General features: G+C 33.7%; 4 protein-coding genes across 4 annotated transcripts; 1 reads left to right on the forward strand and 3 right to left on the reverse strand.

Annotated features, from left to right (window-relative positions):
• Positions 1-414: 414 nt before the first annotated feature.
• On the reverse strand, positions 415-5,876 carry LOC123720939 (cytochrome P450 4C1-like). The gene is made up of 9 exons (XM_045682845.1): positions 5,685-5,876; positions 5,176-5,285; positions 4,728-4,818; positions 3,654-3,836; positions 2,480-2,868; positions 1,743-1,811; positions 1,439-1,607; positions 916-1,089; positions 415-595 (listed from the first exon to the last, which is right to left on the reverse strand). Exons 1-9 carry the CDS (start codon positions 5,827-5,829, stop codon positions 435-437), a joined length of 1,491 nt encoding a protein of 496 aa, XP_045538801.1. The 5' UTR covers positions 5,830-5,876; the 3' UTR covers positions 415-434.
• A 2,481-nt stretch (positions 5,877-8,357) lies between these two features.
• Positions 8,358-13,196, reverse strand: LOC106714682 (cytochrome P450 4C1). Its single transcript, XM_045682844.1, has 10 exons — positions 13,088-13,196; positions 12,662-12,831; positions 11,812-11,921; positions 11,520-11,610; positions 11,233-11,415; positions 9,920-10,308; positions 9,713-9,781; positions 9,464-9,632; positions 8,852-9,025; positions 8,358-8,544 (listed from the first exon to the last, which is right to left on the reverse strand). The coding sequence occupies exons 2-10, from the start codon at positions 12,804-12,806 to the stop codon at positions 8,372-8,374; spliced, it is 1,503 nt and encodes a 500-aa protein (XP_045538800.1). The 5' UTR covers positions 12,807-12,831; positions 13,088-13,196; the 3' UTR covers positions 8,358-8,371.
• A 3,439-nt stretch (positions 13,197-16,635) lies between these two features.
• LOC106714647 lies at positions 16,636-18,272 on the reverse strand. The gene is made up of 3 exons (XM_014507747.2): positions 18,088-18,272; positions 17,866-17,995; positions 16,636-16,737 (listed from the first exon to the last, which is right to left on the reverse strand). Exons 1-3 carry the CDS (start codon positions 18,180-18,182, stop codon positions 16,636-16,638), a joined length of 327 nt encoding a protein of 108 aa, XP_014363233.2. The 5' UTR covers positions 18,183-18,272.
• A 232-nt stretch (positions 18,273-18,504) lies between these two features.
• Positions 18,505-22,853, forward strand: LOC106714669 (GTPase HRas). Its single transcript, XM_014507769.2, has 2 exons — positions 18,505-19,180; positions 21,918-22,853. The coding sequence occupies exons 1-2, from the start codon at positions 18,785-18,787 to the stop codon at positions 22,095-22,097; spliced, it is 576 nt and encodes a 191-aa protein (XP_014363255.1). The 5' UTR covers positions 18,505-18,784; the 3' UTR covers positions 22,098-22,853.
• Positions 22,854-24,843: the final 1,990 nt, after the last annotated feature.

A 24,843-nucleotide genomic window follows, 5' to 3' on the forward strand; every position in this document is an offset into this window, starting at 1 on the left:
CGATTGTTTTTCATTAAAACTGTGACCTGATTGTGTTCTCTATAGCAATCAAGTATTTTTAGTTTTTCCCCCGATACCACTAATGGAGTTGTTTCAGAATAAAAGCGCGATATTAACTAAAGTATTCCTAACTATGTAACAACTCGCAAAATATCACTCTCCTCTACCCGGAGCCGCTTTACGAACTGCTTAAAATAAAAAAACGTAAATTATTTTCCTTCCATGGATTTAAAATTTAAAATCTTAAAACTTTCAACGCGTTCCCATTATCAGGTATGAACTCACACCAGTAACCCAAAGGAAAGGCAGAGATCATCGTTTTCCTTTTGACGCGGTTCTGACAAACCTCTTTTGCTTCCTTTTATATCCAAGGCCTAAAAAACGTGAAACAGAAATAAAAAGACATAATGCCACAGTAAAATTTATTATTTGTTTCAAGACCTAGGTATAAACTGAACATAGATAGGGTCTACAGGTCTGAGGACGATATCCGCCTTGAGTTTGGGCCGTGCGCCGCGCTCCGGCGCCCGCAGTCTGAAGTTGCGGCAGATCTCGCTCAGTGCGCACTTCATCTCTTGCATCGCAAACTTCTGGCCTGTGATACGTAACAACACTTCGGTCTACTACAATAATACCCATAGCGCAAACTACTACTGTACTAGAACATAGGCTACGGTAGGAGGGGGAGAGGGCAGCTGCAACTCCCTAGAGAATTTAAAAATGTAAAAAAAGGCGATAAAATAATTGAAGCTGAACGCCCCCTCCCCCTTAGACTTAGAGTCTAATTACCTGCTCAGTGAAAGATTTGTAAGAAAAATAAAATCCGTAGAACAGTACAATCATTGCATTAATGTTCCTGGCTATGTTCATTATTTGAAAGAAATCTTTCGTTTACAAGCAATTTCAGATACAAACCTATGCAATTCCTAGGTCCCGCGCTGAAGGGTATAAAAGCGTACGGATGGCGCACTTGTCCGTCGAGGAAGCGCTCCGGCTGGAATGCCTCCGGGTCTGGATAGATGTCGGCCCGCCGGTGCAAGTCGTAGATATGGACCAGCACCTCCACGTTTTTCTTCACCAGCACGTCGCCTGAGGAAGTAACGAGACGGTAAGCAAACAAAACATAACATCATCAGCAAAAGACGTCCATTTCTGAGAGAACCACACAGAAGACAAACGTGAAGTACAAGTAATCCCGTTTCATCTGATGAATGTGCCTCTTCCTCCGTCGATTTAAGTTCATTTAAGCAACGAATTTAGGGCCTAGAAAAGTAAATTCCATATTATCGAAAGTGTTATGTTATATTTACTTTAAAATTGTAAAAATACTAGTGACTTAAAGTGAATATTCCTCCTATTTTTACGTGTACCACTATAAGAAGAATCAGACCATCAAATTAAATTCATGTTCTAGTAGTCTTCAGACTAGTTAACTCACCTAGCATAAAATCTTCCGTAATATGACGTCCTATGAAAGGTACGCTGGGATACAGCCGCAGTGTCTCTTTAATAGTGGCCTCAAGATACTTCATCTCGGCCAGATCAGCCCAGCTCGGCGTGCGATCTGAATCCCCGAATATTAATTTGCATTCTTCGTAGATTCTTTCCTGTATTTTAAAAATTAAAAAAAAAACATTTGAATACTTTGTAAAAGTAAAATACCGATGGAAATATGCAATATCACAATAAATACCAACAGTTCAGGACATTTGTAAAAATATAGAATTTAAATAAACTATAACCTGAACATCCTCGTGATCTGCTAACAGCATTAAACCGAAAGAGAGAGCCATAGCTGTGGTGTCATGACCCTGCAAACAAAATACTCTTTCATAGTACAAATTATTCATCCATTCGAAGAGAAATTCAGAAAGAGATGAAGATGTTCATTGACACTATTGATTTTTTTAAGGTGGCAAACGAGCAAACGGCCACCTGGATTCACCGCAATAGCGAGGCGACCGTTGCCCATAGACATCCGCAAATGCAGATGCGTTGCCTATCTTTAATCAACGGAGAAGGGGACGCACAGAAAGAGGACGATTCTCTCTCCCATGCGTCCCCTCTTCCCCTTCCCATCCTTTCCTAATAAGAAACGGGTGGGAAGGTATTTCACAGGTCGACCCGGCCAATTCGTGCAGCCAACAAATATTGTTGTTGCTGGATCTACCACTGTTAAATGACTTGAGTTTGACAAGTAATGGATCGATTTGGAGAATGTAAACCTGATGCTGCTCCCATAAAATTGAATAAGAACTGGGAGATGATTAATTATAAAAAAAAAAAAATGGGACCCATCTGCAAGCACTTCCTTTCGATTAAATTTTTTTTTATCAAAATCGGACCACCAGGGGCGGAGTTTTGCGATAACACACATTAAAAAAAATACAGTCGAATTGATAACCTCCTTCTTTTTGAAGTCGGCTAAAAATCAAATTAATTCAAAATAAAATATTAAATTAATCGATATTTTAATTACCTCAAACATAAAGGTATTAACTTCTTCTTTAATCCCTTCAACATCAATTTCTCCATTATTTTCCGCTTCTATAAGTAAATCTAACAACGCCAGTCTTTTTTTGGAACTTTTTCTAGCTGTATCATCTAAATTTTCTACTAAAGAACCATCCTCTTGATCTGTTCTCTTCTTTTTTCTTTCAGATATAACATTATCGGCAAAAGAATGAACTATTAACAAGTTACGGGTAAATTCTTTACCCAAAGATGTTTGATAGAATAAAAGATCGGAATGCAACCAAAACTTTGTCAGTCTGTTTATAACTTGTATTCCTATCTTTTTAATTGTATCTTTGTATTGAAGAGCTGAAGTAGATTTATCGACATCAAGCTGCGTTCCCATTGCTGTCTCTGTAACATTTTTTTATATCATAAGGTGGCAACGAGCAAACGGCCACCTGGATTCGCCACAATAGTGAGGCGACCGTTGCCCATAGACATCCGCAAATGCAGATGCATTGCCTACCTTTAATCAACGAAGAAGGGGACACACAGAAAGAGGATATTTCTCTTTCCTATGCGTCCCCTCTTCCGCCAAATCCACTTCCCCTTTCTGAAGGGCAAGAGGACTAAAATTAGGCCTGTAACATTCAATAGATAAACTAATTTAAACCTTTACTATAGGTTGTAAAGGTTGAAATTCTTTTGAACATTTAAATAATTATTGAATGCTGTATTCCTTGCTGTAGCCTGAGATTCTAATGGAACCTTGTCAAAGCTGGTCGAAAATTATTAACTGAATACATTCATATGCATGCATGCAATAGATTTAATTAAAAGATAACTTCTAATTATTTTACATATTAAATAAAGGTCACAAGGATATCACAAAAGTTTCACGCAATTATGCTAAGAGATAATGAATAATTCTAATAAAAAAACAAGTTTATCAGGAAGTCCTCTCGTCTACAAAATTTTTTCAACCAAACTCGGTTCCAGTTATAAAAAAATGTAGTAACTATCCTTCGTTACAATTGAAAGCCAAAATGAAATATAATGAGGCAATATCAAATTCCATCCATCGCGTCCATTGTTAGTTATTTTGTAAGGACATTGTAAGATAGAATTCACAAGTTACAGTGTAAATTGCAATTTGACTTTGGTAAAGAATTTCAATTCAAATCCAGTAAACTAACCGCAAATCGTGTTCAGTGTAAAATCTCCTATGACAGAAAGAACATCCACATTTCCTTCGGGCAAATTCTTCAGTTTGCGGACCAAATCGCGACTTTTTTCTTCAAAAACCTTACTAAAGTTCCTTAAAATGTTAAAATGGAAAGTCGGTGTCAAAATTTTTCTACGTCGATGCCATTTACTACCTGAAAAAGAAAATATATTAATAAACCTTTTAAAGCTTAACCTCACTTTTTAATATTATAAATGCAAAAGTTTCGATGGATGGATGGATGTTAGAAGGTATCTCCGGAACACCCGCATGGATCTTGATGAAATTAGACACAGATATAGAACAATCTGGTAAAACAGATAGGCTACTTATTATTATTTTTTGTTTTAAGTCCGCGCGGACAAAGTCGCGACTGCTAGTAACGAAAAAAAAAGCAATCTGTAGGACCAGTTATTTAAAAAAAACAATAAACTAGACTGTTCTCCTATGACACTCCTAAAAATAATATGAATTAGGTGTTAGTTAAACCTTTTAGTTAAACAAAATAATATAAAGCCCGCAACACATGTTCAATTTTAAAATTGGGGGTAGCACATTTGTGAAAATCTCATATCATACGATGGTATCTTAATCGACAAAATTTGTATTAAAATTAGTGCAGCGCCCCCTATCGGGCAAAAAGTACACCAAAAATCTCATACTAATTTTGATATAATTGAAGATGACGATACGAAGGCAATTGTTACAACTATTCGTGTATTATTCGCCATTGCGCAATTCAACTAGGACTTTCAATTTACCTGCACACCTTTAAATTCTACCGTATAGTTAAAAGAGAAGGTGTGTAGCGGGCTTTAGATTTTTGTCACGTTAAGCCATAATGAGGTATGGAGACTGTAATTCAATTGTTTCAATATATTATTAACACTCAAAAAATACTATAAAAATAAAATAAATAAAGTTTTCTCGCTTCGATTGTTTGTTGTTTTTGTTTGATTTTTTTCTTCGAAAATATCTGTGCAAATACATTTTTTAAATTATCGATGTTAAAATGAAGCATACTATCGTATTATTATATCTGTACCTGTACTGATTAGAAGACCAGCACCGAGCCATGGCTTCAGAAAATCGTAGGGTTTGTTCTTTGTTATATTTCTTGAGTGTGCCAAAACTATCTGTAAAATATGCACAAAGAAACTTCATATCTATCGAAAATATTGCCGAAACACTTTTAAATATAAAAATACTAGCTATCGCCCGCGACTCCGTCCGCGCAGAGAGTCAAAAAATAACTTAAGGAACCTATGCGTTTTTCTAGACTATGTTCTACATCTGTTGCAATTTTCATCAAGATCCGTTGAGCCGCTACAGCGATACCTTGTAACAAACATCCATCCATTTAGTAATTTTAGTTAGTAAGATATTTTGCCAATATTAAAAAAAAATCACGCGCGAAGTTGCGTCTAACAGCAGTTATCTTAAATCTTCTAAGCTTTTTCTATAATTTTCAAAAATCATTTGAATAAACTTACCTCAATATCTTCGACATTGTAGACATGCAGAATGCGGCGGTTGAATATCTTCAGAACAAATCTGTAGCCGTACAACTTGGGAAAACGCAGCATCATAGGGAACAGTTCATCTGTAATATAAAGCCTAAGAATATATATTTTAGGAATAAAATCCTTTCCCATAATCCAACCTCATTTCTTTCTGCCTAATGTAAATTCGCTCATGGTAATCAGAAATACAAAAGAAACTGCAGATGCGTTCTCGATCTTTAAGCGAATCTACTAATATTATAAATGCGAATATTTGAATCTATGAATGGATGTTTCTTAGAAGATATCTCCAAAACGGCTCAAAGGATCTCGCTGTAAAACATAGCCTGGAAGAACTCGTAGGCTACCTATTAAGTTTTTTTTTACTTCCGCTCGGACTGGTTTGCAGGCTACAGCTAGTACACTATATTCTTGAAGAATACTAAGTTACTAAGTCGATAAGAAATAGGACAGATCACTACAAACTGATGAATGCTCACCGTAAGGTATCCCTAGGAATGAGAACGCACATCCAACGATCGGCCATCTCTTCGGTCCGGGGAGACGGTCTATTGGATTTTCTTCTTCGTAGAATAATTTCCATATTACAAACAGTATCAAGATCGTTCCTATCAGCCAAAACATGTTTAATTACATCCAACTAGTGCCTCTGAAAAAAATTAAAGCATCGCAATCTTTTTGTTGTTTTAGACCACATACAAAATTTTACTGATTTCGGTGACCTCTTCTCACGCTAATCAATTTTATTTTCTCCCATCGTACACCTACGTCGGGTTTTCTGTGTACCCGAGTGTCTCCACATTTGTTAATACATTCGCTGCTATCGACTGTCGAGTTTTCACTTTCAAATCGAAAAAATTGTAACGTCATAGAACATGTTCACTGGTCCATTCCTTTATTAAACATACTCTAACATGTTCTAACGTAATCGTTGAAAATCCAAAGTAAAAGACAAAAATCATCGTAATATCTCGTCCATCACTTCAAGGATAGACATAGGCCATTGACTAAGTTTTATTTTTAATAGTACGCAACCGGAGTCGCGTGCGACAAATTAGTATGGATATTAAATGATTGTATGGACAATGTATTGTTGTGTACTATAAAGCTATTATTAGATACACTTATTGATAATTATAACGATAAGGAAACATTTATAAGACAATAATCTTGTCAAGTTATTGAACTAACAATGTATTCAGAACAAAACAATAAGCTAGTGCGAATTTATAACATAACTAGACGTTTTATGTCAGGATCAAATTGTAAACTTTGAAAGTTTATAAACTGACTTGGTATATAAACATTGTGAACCGAATATAATTGATTATGCTCTCGATAATTTATAAATTGTCATAAAATAGTATTTTGTTTGTTGAAAGATGTTTATTATAGATTCAAAGGTTAAAGGTTTGTTGGTTAAATAAAATTAAAATTGTTAATTAATGAATTTGTTTTGTATTACTATAGTTAGAGACAGTAGATAAAGTTGGTGAAAACATTTTAACTACAGTAAGCTGTTGTAAAACGGACACATAGTAGTCGGCATTTAATTTGGCACATCGAGAACAAGATTGCTCTTCCGCTTTATGTGCCAACTCAAAAAAAACTAAATTACACACAAATACATACATAAACCTACATAAAACATAGATATTAACATATAAACATATAAAACAAATTAACAATATGACCTATATCACTCTGTTAAAATAACTAATCTATATATTCATAACAGATTGCTAAAAAAGAAAACACATGCTATATTTATAAATGTCATATGTAATAAAAAAAACAATAATACCAACCTTGATATATCCTAATAACCTGTTCTCATAATTTAATAACAAACAAGTAATTTTATACGTAAAATAATCATTCAATATTTATTTTGATACACACAAACAACCAGTTACGTTCAACTGTGAAGAATGACTGGGGAGCGAGATAAACATCGCCTATATATACAGAACACTTCATCTTTCCATGTTGTTGTCTGTCTGTGACGTACTGACAACACACTGTTACAAAATATCACACAATATGAATTTACAACTTGTTGAGTCTTATTAGGATGTTATCAAACGTCGAATACTTGTATAAAACACCTATACTATATGACCTATCTTACTAATATTATAAATGCGATAGCTTAAATAGATGGATGGATGTTTGTTTGAAGATATCTCCAGAACTTTAACTTGATGAAATTTGGCACTGATGTAGAATATAGTCTGGAAGAACACATAGCCTACTTATTAAGATTTTTATTTCTGCGCGGACGGAGTCGCGGGCATCAGCTAATAATATAACAAAGAGGAAAGATTTGATCGTTTATTTTGCATTGAATAGGATCCAAGATTACTGAAATGATTTGAAAAATTATTCCACTGTTTGGAATCTGCACCATCCCTGGATGACTTTAGTTACATCCTAATTAGCTAAAAACGATAAAAAAAATAGACTAGATTTGTTCCAAATGTATTTTGCTAAAATAACAATACCTTAAGTATAAAATAGCAAACGAAGTGTGACTTCTCCGATAGTTTCAATAATTACTTAGGAGTATTATTAAAAGCGTATTTATTCAATCGTCCGCTAAATCACTTTCTACAAAAAATAGAGATGACGAACCACTGATGCAAACCTAAACAACTCTTGCACCAAAATATAACGTTATTGCAATTGAAGGATGATGAAGATACCATTATTTTATAACTCTCGTGCTATCTCTGGATAGTTTATAGTTGATCTGTATTACCTTGATATTGTAAGTAGTAGTTGTAGTAAAGTCTGTGCTCTTTGTAAATCTTATTTCTGGCGATGTGATTTAATTTTGCGCAAAACTTTATTTTTCTATTTGTTCCTTAAATTCAGAAATTCTCACGCGCTCTTTTTCTACATTTTTGATAAGAATCTACGTATTTATTTTCCTATGAAATAATTTGTGATTTTTTTTCCATGGATTTATTATTTAAAATCTTAAAACTTTCAACGCGTTCCCATTATCAGTTATGAACTCACACCAGTAACCCAAATGAAAGGCAGAGATCACCGACTTCCCTTCGGCGCTGTTCTGTCAAACCTCTTTTGCTTCCTTTTTTAATGTATCCAAGGCCTAAAAAACGTAAAGCAGAAATAAAAAGACATAATGCCACAGTAAAATTTATTGTTTGTTACAAGACCTAGGTATAAACTGAACATAAATAGGGTCTACAGGTCTGAGCACGATATCCGCCTTGAGTTTGGGCCGTGCGCCGCGCTCCGGCGCCCGCAGTCTGAAGTTGCGGCAGATCTCGCTCAGTGCGCACTTCATCTCTTGCATCGCAAACTTCTGGCCTGTGATACGTAACAAACCAAACAGAAGTGTAAACGCACTTCAGTCTACTACAATAATACCCATGGCCAAAACTACTACTGTACTAGAACATTGGCTACGGTAGCAGGGGGAAAGAAAGCTGCACTCCCCTAGAGAATTAAAAAATGTAAAAAAACGCGATATAATAACTGTAGCTGACCGCCCAATTAGACTAAAAGGCTAATTACCTGCTCAGTGAAACACTTCTAAGAAAAATAAAATCCGTTAAACAGTACAATCTATTATTTGAAAGAATTCTTTCATTTAGAAGCAATTTCAGATACAAACCTATGCAATTCCTAGGTCCCGCGCTGAAGGGTATAAAGGCGTACGGATGGCGCACTTGTCCGTCGAGGAAGCGCTCCGGCTGGAATGCCTCTGGGTCTGGATAGATGTCGGCCCGCCGGTGCAAGTCGTAGATATGGACCAGCACCTCCACGTTTTTCTTCACCAGCACGTCGCCTGAGGAAGTAACGAGACGGTAAGCAAACAAAACATCATCAGCAAAAGACGTCCATTTCTGGGAGAACCACACAGAAGACAGACGTGAAGTACAAGTAATCCCGTTTCATCTGATGAATGTGCTTTCTAGAGGCCTTATAAGGAAATTATGGGAAGGAGAAGTGTATTGGATGGAAAGGGGACGCATAAGAAGAGGAAATATTTTCTTTATGTGTGCCTCCTCCTCCGTCGATTTAAGTTCATTTAAGCAACGAATTTAGGGCCTAGAAAAGTAAATTCCATATTATCGAAAGTGTTATGTTATATTCACTTTAAAATTGTAAAAATACTAGTGACTTAAAGTGAATATTCCTCCTATTTTTACGTGTACCACTATAAGAAGAATCAGACCATCAAATTAAATTCATGCTCTAGTAGTCTTAAGACAAGTTAACTCACCTAGCATAAAATCTTCTGTGATATTACGTCCTATGAAAGGTACGCTGGGATACAGCCGCAGGATCTCTTTAATAGTGGCCTCAAGATACTTCATCTCGGCCAGATCAGCCCAGCTCGGCGTGCGATCTGAATCCCCGAATATTAATTTGCATTCTTCGTAGATTCTTTCCTGTATTTAAAAAATTAAAAACAGGTTTATTGGCAACAGTTCATGACATTTGTAAAAATATAGAATTTATATAAACTAACCTGTACATCCTCATGATCTGCTAACAACATTAAACCGAAAGAGAGAGCCATAGCTGTGGTGTCATGACCCTGCAAACAAAATATTCATTCATATGTAAACCTGATGCTGCTCCCATAAAACTGAACAGGGAGATGATTATGAATTAAATATATGTAATGTCAAATTAATTCAAAATAAAATATTAAATTAATTGATATTTTAATTACCTCAAACATAAAGGTATTAACTTCTTCTTTAATCCCTTCAACATCAATTTCTCCATTATTTTCCGCTTCTATAAGTAAATCCAACAACGCCAGTCTTTTTTTGGGACTTTCTCTAGCTGTATCATCTAAATTCTCTTCTAAAGAACCATCCTCCTGATCTGTTCTCTTCTTTTTTCTTTCAGATATAACATTATCGGCAAAAGTATGAGCTATATCCAAGTTACTGGCAAACTCTTTACCCAAAGATGTTCGATAGAATAAAAGATCGGAATACAACCAAAACTTTCTCAATCTCTTTATAACTTGTATTCCTATCTTTTTAATTGTATCTTTGTATTGAAGAGCTGAAGTAGATTTATCACAGTCGAGCTGCGTTCCCATTGCTGTCTCTGTAACGTTCAATCATCATCAGCTCACTATACGTCCCCACCGAGGGGCTCGGAGCCTACCCCAATTTAGGAGTGACTAGGCCATAGTCAACCACGCTGGCCAAGTGCGGGTTGGTTGACTTCACACATATCATTGAATTTCTTCTCAGATATGTGCAGGTTGCATCACGATGTTTTCCTTCACCGTAAGAACGTCGGATAAATGTACATATGTAAATCGAAAATCGAAAAACACATTGGTACATGGCGGGATTCGAACCCAGGACCTGCAGATTGCAAGTCAAGTGCTTAACCCCTGAGCCACCGACGCTCTTAACGTTCAATAGATAAACAAATTTAAACCTTTAGTATAGGTTGTAAAGGTTGAAATTCTTTTGAACATTTAAAGAATTATTGAATAAAATGCTGTATTCCTTAAATGATAGCCTCAGATTATATTATAATATAATTTAGTTTTTTACTTACTATAATATAATTTATTTAACCGTAGGAACTATCCCTCGTTTCAATTGAAAGGCTAAATTAAATAACACAGGTAGACCCCGTGACAACAATATTTGTTAGATGCACAAATGGATCGGGTCTACCGGTGAAATACCACGACCACATAGAAGACACGCGTCAAGTGGAGACAAATTCTTCTGGCTGATGAGTGTGTGGTGCCGGCGGCCTAATTTTAGTCCATGTTCCCATCCTTTTCTTATAGGATTTGGTAGAGGCGGGGACGCATAGGAAGAAGAAATATCCTCTTTCTGTGCGGCCCTCGCCTTCGTTGATTAATGGTAGGCAACACATCTGCAATTGCAGATGTCTATGGGCAGCTTGCTCGTTAGCCTTACGATATAAAAAAACGTAGGCAACATCAAAAAAAAAATTGTAGTTTGTCTATGATTAAGAATTTCGATTCAAATCAGGTTAACTAACCGCAAATCGTGTTCAGTGTAAAATCACCGATAACAGATAGAACATCCACATTTCCTTCGGGCAAATTCTTCAGTTTGCGGACCAAATTGCGACTTTTTTCTTCAAAAACCTTACTAAAGTTCTTTAAAATGTTGAAATGGAAAGTAGGTGTCAGAATTTTTCTACGGCGATGCCATTTACTACCTAGAAAAAGACACTACATTAATTAACTTTTTGAAGCTTTATCTTAATAATATTATAAATGCGATATTTTAGATGGTTTCTCAATGTTAATGCAATACACTCACCAGTACTGATTAGAAGACCAACACCGAGCCATGGCTTCAGAAAATCGTAGGGCTTGTTCTTTGTTATATTTCTTGAGTGTGCCAAAACTATCTGTAAATTATGCACAAAGAAACTTCAAATCTATCTAAAATATTGCCGTAAAACTAAAAAATATATTAAAATTTCCTATGTTTAAAAAAAAACAGCGAAACAATAAAATAACGGAAAACAGCTATAGTTTCCAACATTTTACTCTACAGAAATCTTGTAAGCTTTTTCTATAATTTCCAAAAACTATTTCAATAAACTAACCTCAATATCTTCGACATTGTAGACATGCAGAATGCGACGGTTGAATACCTTCATGGCAAATCTGTAGCCATACAACTTAGGGAATTCCAGCATCCTAGGGAAGAGTTCATCTGTAATATAAAGCCTAAGAATAAATATTTCAAGTCCATTTAAATTATAAAAATATAAATAATTAATTAACATAGGCTATCTTTAAACCATTCCCATATTTTTTTGTGACTACTGAGTAGTCACTGTTTGCCTTGAGGAGGCATTTACAGCTTTACCGGGCTTGAGGTGGCCGGGCGCAGATGGCGCTTAGCCTTAACCTCGTTTAAGAGTACCTAGGCTCGAGGGCTCCCTCAGGAGCCTCGGCTCGGGCTGTTACTTCGTTATTATTACCGGATTGGCCATTCCCATAATTTAATCTCGTTTCTTTATCTCAGACTCAGGAACCCAGTAACCAAACAATTTTTAAAACCTTTATAGCCTGACTATAAATATAAGAATACCATATCTCGGAAAAAAAATCGAAGTAATTTCTTTGCATACACTATAATTTGATGTAATGAAGAAGGCGATTGAATCGTTCCCAGCCCAGGATTTTTATATTCTTGGTTAGACTACGCAAATTCAAATTATGCCATTTATTTAATTGATGAATTTAGAAAAAAAAGTAGTGATTTTTTTGCAAATCCGTACACAAATTTGGCACAAGCCTAGGCTTAATTTTTATTTATATTATATTGAACCGTTTCGAAGATACCTTCTACCTATTAAGTTTTTTTAAATTCCGCTCGGGCAGGTTTGCAGGCTACAGATAAAGTCGTAAAGAAATAGGACAGACCAAAACAAACTGATGAATGCTCACCGTAAGGTATCCCTATAGATAAAAAGGCACTTCCAACCAACGGCCATCTCTTCGGACCAGGGAGACGGTCTAAAGGATGTTCTTCTTCGAATAATAATTTCCATATTACAAACAGTATCAAGACCGTTCCTATCAGCCAAAACATGTTTAATTACATCAAACTTGGACCTCTGAAAAAAGATAAAGCTTTGATATTTTTTTGTTGTAGACCACATACAAAAATCAACTTTATTTTCTTCCATCGTGCACACACATCGGTTCTATTGTCGTTAAAGCGTTAAATTTTCGAGAATTTAACGCTTTAACGATTAACGAAGTTAACTTTTAGATTAACTGTGCACACCGTGCATAACAGATTACTAAAAAAAAAAAAAAAACATACTATATTAATAAATGTATAATTAAAAAAAAAACAATAATAACAACCTTGATAGATCCTAACAACTTGTTCTCATAAGTTAATAACAAACAAGTAAATTTATACGTAAAATAATTATTTAACATTTATTTTGACAGACACAAACAACCAGTTACGTTCAACTGTGAAGAATGACTGGGGACTGGGGAGCGAGATAAACATCGCCTATATATACAGAACACTTTATCTTTCCATGTTGTCTGTCTGTGACGTATTCGTACTTATAGTCCGGGAGCAAGGTACATTTTCGGTCAATTATTTCTTTTCGAGCGAAACTTTGTAAAATGTATTAGGGACTTAAGACTATGAATACTCGCGACCGTCAGCTGCGACTCCGTGGGTGAGGTGGACAGTGGCAGCCCACACATGGAGAGAAAAAAAATTTTTTTTCACTCATTTCCTCTCATTTGAAAATTTATCAGAGTATAGTTTACGTAGTATCTTCATGAAATTTGGCACATTTATTACTTATTTTTTTATTTCCGAAAAAATATTTCACTGTTGGGAATCTGCACAATCCCCGGATGACTTTGGCTATATCCTAATTAACTAAAAACGATAAAAAATAGACTAGATTTGTAATTACAGATTTTTTCTAAATGTATTTGCTTAAAGCTTTATAACACCTAAGGTATAAAATAGCAAACGAAGTGTGGCCTCTCTGCTAGTTTCAATAATTACTTAGTATTATCAATAGCGTATCTAATCGTCCGCTAAAACAGTCCTTAAAAAAAATACCGATGACTAACCTCTAATGCACCAAAATATAATGTTATTGTAATTGAAGGATGATGAAGATACCAGTATTTTATAACTCTCGTGCTATCTCTGGATAGTTTATAGGTGATCTGTAATACCTTGATAGCGGTAATCTTATCCGATATTCGGATTATAAACCTATGACTAATTTGCAGTCCATCAATAACAACATTTGTTAGGGTCTTGTCTACTTGTCCAAACACTGTGCTCTTTGGGTATCTTATTCCTGGCGATATGATTTTTTGCGCAAAACTTTATTTTTCTTATCTATCTATGTTTTTTTCCTTTAATTCAAAAATTCTGACGCGTACAGATTTTTATTTTTATATGAAACTAGCTGTCGCCCGCGACTCCGTCCGCGCGCAGTTAAAAAAAAAATGAAAAATAGATGTTGGCCGATTCTCAGACCTACTGAATATGCTCACAAAATTTCATGAGAATCGGTCAACCCGTTTCGGAAAAGTACGGGAACGAAAACTGTGACACGAGAATTTTATATATTAGGTAATTTGCGAAACAAAATTAAATGTACATAACATTGTATTTCGTCTAAAATGCGTATCTATATTTTTTTACTGTATTTAATTTAATAAAATGAATAAAATACGCTTTGTGTCGCTATTTATTAATATATCCAGATATTATGAAAAAATTCATAACATTTTTCAATGTTGCATTTGTAAAATAGAAAATAACCAGGAAAATTACTCATTAAAACATATTGAGTCATTGTATTTTGCAATAAAGTGAAGGTACAAAGTCTAAAAAAGTCCATCGGCTTCTGACGCGGGTCGAAGTCCAAACAGTTTAACATAAATTTAGCCTTGAGAAACTCGTTAATTAAACAGTTACGCGTAAATCTTGTGTATATATATATATATATATATATATATATATATATATATATATATACACAAGATTTACGCGTAACTGTTTAATTAACGAGTTTATATATGTATATATATATATATATATATATATATATATATATATATATATATATATATATATATATATATATATTTTGTTTTCCTCAATCCGTTTTTAGACCATTGAACTTTCTGATGTAATTTTGGTAGGACTGTTGGTAAGTTTGCCAGACGGTTTAACCCTTAATCAGGCTCCATGTGCACTGGACACAATAAGGCATAATATGGTGTGTTCTTAATTTTTATCTGTACAATGTATACCTAAGATCTGTTTCTTAAAAAATATAAAGAAAAAAAGTGGTCGTATTACGCACTATGTTTGTTAAGGAGCTCTCTGTTGTTTTATCTATATCTTAATATATATATTTCTTGTGTGCGTGTGTATGTGACTGAACTCCTCCTAAACGACTGGACCAATTTTGATGAAATTTTTTGTGTGTGTTCGTGGAGATTCGAGAATGGTTTAGATTTACAGTTTTTTTTTTTTTTTTTTTTTTTTTTTTTTTAATTCCGCGCGGACGGAGTCGCGACCGACAGCTAGTATATCTATATATATAAAAGAAAGTTGTGTTAGTTACACCATTTATCACTCAAGAATGGCTGAATCGATTTGACTGAAAATTGGTGGGCAGGTAGCTTAGAACCAGGAAACGGACATAGGATAATTTTTACCCCGTTTTCTATTTTTTTTATTCCGCGCGGACGGAGTCGCGGGAAAAAGCTAGTCTATATATATAAAAAGAAAGTCGTGTTAGTTACACTATTTATAACTCAAGAACGGTTGAATCGATTTGACTGAAAATTGGTGGGCAGGTAGCTTACAACCAGGAAACGGACATAGGATAATTTTTACCCCGTTTTCTTTTTTTTATTCCGCGCGGACGGAGTCGCGGGTAAAAGCTAGTATTTTATATTTGTTTCTATTATCCCTATTTTTAATACTGCATAGGTTGAACTTTGATCTCTTTACTGATTAACCGGCAATGAAGATTGTTTATTATAATTTTAGTAATATCAAAGTCAATCTATCATTGTATATGTCACTTATCGTATCGTTTTTATCGTATCGTATATCTTATTATCACTACTAGACGAATGTTATTTTTATTATAAAAAACCTAATAATTTACAATTATATTTTTATTTCAAAATCATCTCTTGTATAATGGAAACAGTGACCATGTAATACTACCGCCAGACACGTATAGGGCATATAATGACCGCTTTCTTTGAATATTTTTCCCAAAATAAACTGTTTAGTAAAAAAATGTTTAGCTTCATACGAAAGATACAAATATTGGTAATCAAATAAAGGTTTTATGAATTAAAAGACAAAGATCATTATAACTCCAATTACCTCATCATCATCAGCTCACTATACGTCCCCACTGAGGGGCTCAGAGCCTACCCTAAGTTAGGGGTGACTAAGCCATAGTCTGGCCAAGTGCGGATTGACTTCACACATATCTTTGAATTTCTTCTCAGATATGTGCAACATCACGATGTTTTCCTTCATCTTATGAACGTCGTATAAATGTACATATATAAATCGAAAACTCCAAAAACAGATTGGTACATGGCGGGATTCGAACCCAGAACCTGCAGATTGCAAGTTGCTTAATCCCTGAGCCACCGACGCTCTTACGTAATTACCTAGGCAATTACCTAGGTGGTCGATAAATCGTACTATGCCTGATTATGTAAAAAAGGAGCATAATAATATAGGTACGCTCATCCACAGATTTCTATGAACGATTTAATCTCAAATTGCAGAAGAGAAATAGCAGCGAAAAGGGATGAAAACATGTACTAAATTGAAGTAAAATAATATAGTAGACAATTTTTTTTAATTAACATTTCAAATAACATTAAACATCTGGAGAAGCGTAAGAGAGGCCAATGTTCCTCAATTCACAGTCTTCTTGTAGAAAATCTTTTACCAAAAGTTTCTTCAGAGCAGCGCGACGAACCTGAAATAATTCATAAAAAAAAAATGGGACTCATCTGCAAGCACTTCCTTTCGATTAAAATATTTTTTATCAAAATCTGACCACCAGGGTCGGAGTTTCGCGGTAACACACATAAAAAAAAAACAGTCGAATTGATAACCTCCTTCTTTTTGAAGTCGGCAAAAAAAACAAATTCCGTATCGCTAAGAAAGAACAGAGATTTCGTAACAGAAGGATCGTAAATAAAATTTGCATTAGAGTTACATCAGTATTGGCTCTGTCATTATTACCTGACTGACAAGAGGGCAATGTTTTTCGCGCGTATGTAAGTCTGTTTTCATATATGTAGGTATGTAAGTAGTACGTAGTGTGTGTAGGTAGGCTATTTCATCTATAATGCATCAGTCAGTGGGAGTTCTTAGGTTTTTAATTAAGGTTATGTTACATATTATACGCATTATGTGTGTAGTATGTGTGCCCTAAAATATGGTGAATAGAAATCCCGGGGTATAGACACAAAACTAGAAATACGTAGTTTTTATATCATGGTATTATTTAATTTTTCGTTAGTAAATCAACTATTTACTATTTTTTTAATCTCAATATAATCTTATATAATACTAGCTGTCGCCCGCGACTCCGTCCGCGCGCAGTTAAAAAAAACTTAATTGGGGTATGAAATATACATAAAAATAAATGTAGCTTATATGACACGTTCGTAGATTTACCATAGCAGCGCCATCTATTGATTACTTACTCAACCCAGTCGAAAGGTATCGACATCTGTTAGAATCATTTGGAGTTAACAGATAATTGTGACTGTCAAATAATAACAGAAATAATTAGCAATAAATTAAAATTGCGACTATAATTTGAGATTTAAACTATCCTATCTGTCAAGTTGGATCGAACTGCACATGGTGTGCGAATTTTATAATAATCGGTTAAGTGGTTTAGGAGTCCATTGAGGACAAACATTGTGACACGAGATTTATATATATTAAGAAGATAATGTAAGCACTTTTCCACTTTTTTTCTATTCACCCTTTGAATTCTATTTAACCTGTTTTGTTTGTCTATGTGAAGTTCAGATCTATATTATGTGACACTGTTCTCTACTATATACGAAATTTAGATCTATATTTTTACCGCTAAGGTCTGCATTTTGGCCTGACGCAACTCTTCGCGGATGAACATCATTTCTGGTCGTAGATGATGGTGCGCCAGAGGATCCATTTGTATCGAGAGATGAGGATCAATGGACGCCAATTGTTGATCGCTAATTAAAACACAGATTAATTATTAAAATAGTGTTTACATCTTTTCATGTCTTCACCATTTTTATTACAACTAGAAAAAAGATAAACTAACAAATGGGCCCCGACATCTGCTTCTAAAATTCCCGCTTCTTCTAGAGCTTCCGCTTCCGCCTCTTCCTCTACTGGATTTTCCTTTTCCTTAGACATTTTCGAAATTGTAATTATGTATTCAAACTATCGTATTAAACTGTTTTCAAACACGTTAAATATTTTAATCCTAGATATATATAATTTTAATTTATGATTGCCCTTGTTAAATTTAATTTTAACTTTGACACAAACTTATTTTTTATTAGGTGTCAGTTATCTTTGCTATCTATTTTGCGCCAGTTATAAAAAAATTGAGTCTAAAATATTGGACATTAATACAATTTTACTTTAATTCTATATGCATTTTCACTATCGTCAAATAATGTTTATATTTGGTTGGTCAAAAGTTTACAACACTTTGTCATTTACATGAGTGTGCACTCTGTTGATCTGTTGTGTCACGTGTAAGTTAGATCTGTTTAATCTGTGGTAAAAAAGGGTGAGTGAACTGCCTCATTGTTATTTATTGCATTTGCCTCTAATAATACATTAATTAGCCGATTTACGGGTACAGTGAGTGCAATAACATACATAACAGGTCGTGACAGCCATGCCGATGTAAGTAATATCAGAGGTGTGGCGCGTCTCAGTGGGGCGTCGTTTGGTAGTGCAAGTGACATTAGATATACGAAAAAATATTCCTTCTATCTCGTTACAAGATGACGGAGTACAAGTTAGTGGTGGTAGGGGCCGGTGGCGTGGGTAAATCTGCATTGACTATACAATTAATCCAAAACCATTTCGTTGACGAATACGATCCTACCATCGAGGATTCATATAGAAAGCAAGTGGTGATAGACGGGGAGACATGTCTCCTTGACATTTTGGACACAGCTGGTCAAGAGGAGTATTCGGCGATGCGGGACCAGTATATGAGGACGGGGGAAGGTTTCCTGCTGGTGTTTGCAGTGAACAGTGCTAAGAGTTTCGAGGACATTGGGTCGTACCGGGAGCAGATCAAGCGAGTGAAGGACGCGGAAGAGGTGCCCATGGTGCTAGTGGGCAACAAGTGCGACTTGCAGGCGTGGGCGGTGGACATGACACAGGCGCGGGAGGTAAGCTTTGTTTACCAACATCCCTTATCACAGCTGTTGTATCAAGCATCATTACTATAAATAATTATTTTTTTTACAAAGAGACATTAATATTTTGACAAATGAAGGCTAAACATAATCCCAGTATTATATTTCAAACCATTTTGCTAAATTTTATGCAATGCATTTTTTTTTTTCATTTTGATTATTTGTGCATAATTTTATAAAAAAAATATACTTTCCATTGTCTGCAGATGTTTTTATTACATTAGAGATCTACTAGGTGTTTTTGGATTCTGTATGCTACAGTCTACTTACTACTTTGTGTCTGTCGGTAGCTTTAGTTTAAAACATTGCAAGATAAAACTTTGTAATGTTATTTTTGTTCTTATCCATACTAAGGCAGATTTTAAGATTAGGAATTTCAAACATTTACACAAGAAACATATTAAACTTTGTTGACACAATTTTATTCAAAAATAAGAATATTTTCTTGATATGGTAGTCTCCACAGATTACATATTTGTATTTGGTTTAAAAAAAATTATGCAGTTTATTATTTAAAAAAACTTATTGATGAGAATAAAGTTACAAAAAATAATGAATTATCAAAAAGTCCATAAATTTTTAAAGGAACTTAGTTTAAAGTAAATTCTTAATAATTGTTAAATAAAGGTCACCATTACGAAGTTTTTGTGTTAAACATCTGCTACCTAAGATGTATCCTTAAGAACCATGACCAGATTAAATTGCTATTAAAATTAACCCATTCAAAAATCAGAGTTACATCTCTTAGGGAGATTGAACTCCATTCACTGGACTAGCCAGCCATAGCCACATGAAATTCAACCAGTCAGAAATGTGCCAACCAATCAATCTATTTCTATCTACAATTCTTTTTTTTAGTTAAATTTCTGACAGTGGTAATAACTCATGAAATCATCAAAAACACAAAAAATTTAAATATAAACATATACAGCTGTTGTAACAAAAGAGGAGTAATGTCAACAAAAGGATGCTGTTTATTTACAGGATCAATAACATCCTGTATACAATTTAAGTTATACCAAACTAACTCAGCTTGAAGTCTCTCTTGTTGGCCAATGCTAACCTACAACAAATAGTGAAATTTTAGTCACCAATTAGTTTTTAATAATTCTTAATCTGAAACATAATGTTATCTCTGTTCTGACAAAGAAAATGACAGTGCCAAATTTTGGTCCTGTTTCCCTTCCCACCCTTTTCTTGTAAGGAAAATTGGCTAGAAATTGAGAATATACTATTTCTGTACGTCTCCTCTGTTGATAAGAGGTAAGCAATACATCTGAAATCGCGGTTGTCTATGAGTAAAGGTTGCTTCGCAATTTTAGCGAATTAAGATGGCCGCTCACTCATTTGCTACCCTATGACTTTAAGATATAAAAAAAAGGAATTGTTTTATACACACACATTTTAATCTCAGAAACTCATGGCAAGTGACACTTAGCAAAAAAGTCAAAAATGTATGCAGCTGACAAAAACCTGTTGACATATGTTTGTCACATATATTTTAACTATTCTACTAACAATATCAATAACACCGGTCAACACGATTTTTGTGTCTAACTTCTACATGTTAAATTTTGGTTTCTCCTACCACAAAAATAAGGAAAAAAATTTTTTTTCCGATTAAAGTTTGCTTTTGTAGAAACTAGGACAATTTTTGCTGCCATCTTTTGTTTATGAAATGAATTAAATCATACTTATCGTCATAAATCAGATCAAAGCAAACTTTATGAATATTTAAGTGTTTTTCAGTGTCTAGAATCAGAATTTAAGCAAGAGAACAGAAACCCAAAAAAAAAAATTTTTGTTGACCTGTGTAATTGAATGTTACTTTGTCTCCGGGAGGGGCTGATAATTGAACCAAATAGGAGACATAGTTATATATTTATAAATAAACTTCCTAGTTTTATTTTTATGTAACAATATAACACAATAATAATAAATTAATCATCATAATGTGTCACTGTTATGTAAAAATACATATGACACATTAAGTGTTACTCATATTTTTGTATCACATTGTTACAACTAGACATGTTGTAGTACTTTATATTTTAAAACTTGTCATATGGAAGGGAAGGGAATCGTGAAAGGGTAAATATCTTTTTCTGCACATCTTCTGTCTTTTTAACTTTTAAATTATTATTTATGTCTATGGGCAATGGTTGCCTTGTTATTTAAATGAAATCAGGTGGCCGGTGCTTTTTTGAAACCTTCACTGTGGAATATAAAAACTGGGTTTCAATTGATTTGCATTGAAAAAATGATTCGTATGTTGGACAGAAAAGAACTCTTGTATCTAACACTAGCTTTTGCCCGCGACTCCGTTCCCGCGAAATTAAAAAAAAGGAAACGGGATAAAAAGTATCCTATGTCCGTATCCTGGTTCTAAGCTACCTCCCCATCAATTTTCAGCCAAATCAGTTCAGTCGTTCTTGAGTTATAAATAGTGTAACTAACACAACTTTCTTTTATATATATAGATGTCAAATAACTATGAAGGTAACATAATGTACCACTGAATGAATGTTTACTGAACACCAGGTAAACCAGACTTTGTATTAGGAATTAGTGGATAAGATAACAAGATATTTATTAAATTAATTTCGTTATGAAGATGTGTGTAGTGGATGCAAGAAAATATGTTATTGCAGCATACTAGGACATAGATTATGTGTGCAGTAACAAAGTGAAAAATGTGTCTGGTTTTCAGGTTGCGCGGAGTTACGGTGTCCCTTTCGTAGAGACATCAGCCAAGACACGTATGGGGGTTGATGATGCTTTTTACACCCTAGTCCGAGAAATCCGCAAAGACAAGGAGAGCAGGGGCAAGAAGTATAGGAGAGGGAACAAGGGGGGTTCACGGCGCCCCATCAAATGTGAACTGTTGTAAATAAGTTTTACGAGTTAATTCAAATTCTCTTTCAAGTTCCACAGTTTATTATAAAAATAACTGCAGTTGGTTTGTGAACTTTTTTCTATGTGGTAACACAGTTATTCGAATATGATGTTTTAAAACCATGTTATGGCAATACTCTATACCAGTTGTGAAATATTGTTAATGATGTGGTAGAAATTTAAAAATTGTTGTTGTATTTTCATCTGTCACATGGTGAAAGTTTTATACACTATAAAGTTGTAAATGCCATATCAAGTGCAATTGTTGGTATGTCTGTAGGAAAATACATAAGAATTTGTTCTGTAGACTGGACAAACAGTTGGCCAAACATAATGTTTTAAAATCGTATGCTATCACTATCAACAGCAATTGTAAATATAACAGTTTATTACTTGAAATAATCTATCGACGAAAATTCGACCGATTGTCTAATTTTACTAGCGAAACAACGATATGTCAACCGAATCACTAAAATATGTTACTCTGTCAAAAGTAAAATTTTGTCTCTGATTTAGTATTACTCAGGTTAAGACTAACCGTGGGTTTTTGAAACCAAAATCTCTGTACAAAACATATTATCATCCCTGTCATTTTTGACAAAACAGAGATGACAATATGTTTAAAACGAAGAATTTGCTTTCAGAAAACCACGGTAAGAATATTTAGACTTGGCAACCACACTCATAGTAACCAAACAAAATCCATGTTGTACAAAAAATATGTGATTAATGGCATATATATAAATGATAAAGCATGGTACGTAATATTTACTAACATTTTCTTGCACAGAAAAAGATAGATAAGGAAAAAAAACAAGTTTATCTGATTATTCAAAGCTGTGTTCAGAAATATTGAAATGTCAGTTGTTTTATACATTGATTGAAATATATAAATAATTAAAGCTGTAGGCCGTTCTCAATATATGTATGTCACAGTCAGAGTTTGAACTTGATCATTATTTATACCTACTAGAAAAATTGACAATTTATATAAACTGTCAAAACAATAAAATACTTTTGTCAAAATTTGCAAGCAACAAGTCAAGTATGGCTTTAAAGTGACTATGTTTACTGTCTAATTGTGTCAAAAGCTTTTAATTTAAAGGTATACAAGTAAACAAACTAGTTTCGACTTAAGTTTTCTGTATTCTATACATTTTACAATCATTTAAAAAAAACTCATTGGCTTTGATATGCACAAATATCTTCTTAATTACTGCCGAAGTTTTTTTTTATCTCAGTGTACTGTCCAAATATTTTAAAACAATTTTTGTGTTTTAAATCATTGCTAAAGATTACTTTATTCAAAGATACATAATAACAAAATATCAAAAAATTAATGCGGAAGTTTTCTCCAAAGATAAATTTTTTCAGTGTTGCCATTTACAATACAAAATGACTGTGGATTAAACGTCAAATTTGTATTTAAAAAAAACTTCATCTATAATTTTATGTCTATTATCACAATAAAATAAATGTTATATATAAAAATATAATGTTATTAGAAGTATATTTGTGAAAGATATATGAGAATTACATAATTATGTTAATTACTATCAGAGAAATATGTAGCATGAAAAAATTTTGTCTATTTTAACTACACAACACATTCTAGATGAGATGGCAATCAAAAATTTTATAGGTTATATAAAAATTATGGAGTTGCCATGTAAGAATGTAATTAGTAAAATTAATAACGATCATGTACCAATTCAAATTTAAGCTGTCACGTATTTTAAAAATTATAAAATGCACAAAAATTATATGTATTTTACAAAAAAACTTGAGAGGTGTCAAGGGACACCTGGATGGAACGAAGTTCCTTTCTATTAATTAGTGAAGGAAACAATGTTTATTCTATGAATAAAAAACTTAAGTCTTCACAAGAAGTACATTTTATTTCTATGAATTTTCGTTATATATTATCACGTCGTTGCCATGGTGAAGTAGCGCTCATTCATCGTTAACATACTATAGCAAAAAGTGTCGTGACAACTTTTCGTAAGAATTTTTTCCGTATAGCCCCCTTTCACAAAGCGCGATAAGGAACTTCGTTCCAATAAATTAAAGGGCAGCATGTATAGTAAATACAATGTTACTTTTATAAGGCTGTAATCACTTTTTTAAAGCAGACATGTTTGTATTTTTAATTTAAACACTGAAACTTTCCAAAATCAATTCATAGATAATAAATGAAATTATCAACCAGTGATTTGTGCAAATGTAATTTTTAATTTCCAATGAATTCGTCTATAAATTAAAAAAAAATAATTTGTTTTGTATTATTCAATAGTTTAACGCAATTATAAAAATACAATTAAGATTACGAATTTTGTAAATTGATTCTTATAAATGAATTAAAACAAAATGCTGTAAAGTATAACTCATCCGAAAAACATAATTACATCTGTAACTCTCATGATTTTAACTGTGGGTTTCTTAGACCAATAATCCTCGTTTTGTCAAAGATAATGACAGATGACGGATTGTTTTATACAGAGATTATGGTCTCGGAACCCAACCGTTAGAGATGTACTTGTTACATAGATTAATATGGCTTTTGTGGGCAGTGATTTCAATTTCTTATAAATAATTTAGTTTATAAGATAACCTCGTTAAATATTTTCTACTGTAGCTTAATGTATTATAGGCAAATGATACTATTTGTTCTGCCAATGCTGTTTTTTTAGAATTAAAAAAAAACTACTCTTTCTATTCTAAACATGTTATGAATAAAATTG

The sequence above is a fragment of the Papilio machaon genome, chromosome 20, assembly GCF_912999745.1.
Source record: "Papilio machaon chromosome 20, ilPapMach1.1, whole genome shotgun sequence".
NCBI classification, from domain to species: Eukaryota; Metazoa; Arthropoda; class Insecta; order Lepidoptera; family Papilionidae; genus Papilio; species Papilio machaon.

Excerpts from the sequence above, each read along its gene's own strand:
- LOC123720939 (XM_045682845.1), bottom strand. The coding sequence starts at position 5,829 with ATGTTTTGGCTGATAGGAACGATCTTGATACTGTTTGTAATATGGAAA. Across the intron at positions 3,837-4,727 it reads TGGTCTTCTAATCAGTACAG|GTAGTAAATGGCATCGACGT; the intron begins GTACAGATATAA and ends TTTCTTTTTCAG. Across the intron at positions 1,812-2,479 it reads TTAATACCTTTATGTTTGAG|GGTCATGACACCACAGCTAT; the intron begins GTAATTAAAATA and ends TTTTGTTTGCAG.
- LOC106714682 (XM_045682844.1), bottom strand. The coding sequence starts at position 12,806 with ATGTTTTGGCTGATAGGAACGGTCTTGATACTGTTTGTAATATGGAAA. Across the intron at positions 9,782-9,919 it reads TTAATACCTTTATGTTTGAG|GGTCATGACACCACAGCTAT; the intron begins GTAATTAAAATA and ends TTTTGTTTGCAG. Across the intron at positions 9,026-9,463 it reads CACAGAAGATTTTATGCTAG|GCGACGTGCTGGTGAAGAAA; the intron begins GTGAGTTAACTT and ends TTACTTCCTCAG.
- LOC106714647 (XM_014507747.2), bottom strand. The coding sequence starts at position 18,182 with ATGTCTAAGGAAAAGGAAAATCCAGTAGAGGAAGAGGCGGAAGCGGAA. Across the intron at positions 17,996-18,087 it reads GCAGATGTCGGGGCCCATTT|CGATCAACAATTGGCGTCCA; the intron begins GTTAGTTTATCT and ends TGTTTTAATTAG. Across the intron at positions 16,738-17,865 it reads CCAAAATGCAGACCTTAGCG|GTTCGTCGCGCTGCTCTGAA; the intron begins GTAAAAATATAG and ends GAATTATTTCAG.
- LOC106714669 (XM_014507769.2), top strand. The coding sequence starts at position 18,785 with ATGACGGAGTACAAGTTAGTGGTGGTAGGGGCCGGTGGCGTGGGTAAA. Across the intron at positions 19,181-21,917 it reads ACATGACACAGGCGCGGGAG|GTTGCGCGGAGTTACGGTGT; the intron begins GTAAGCTTTGTT and ends TCTGGTTTTCAG.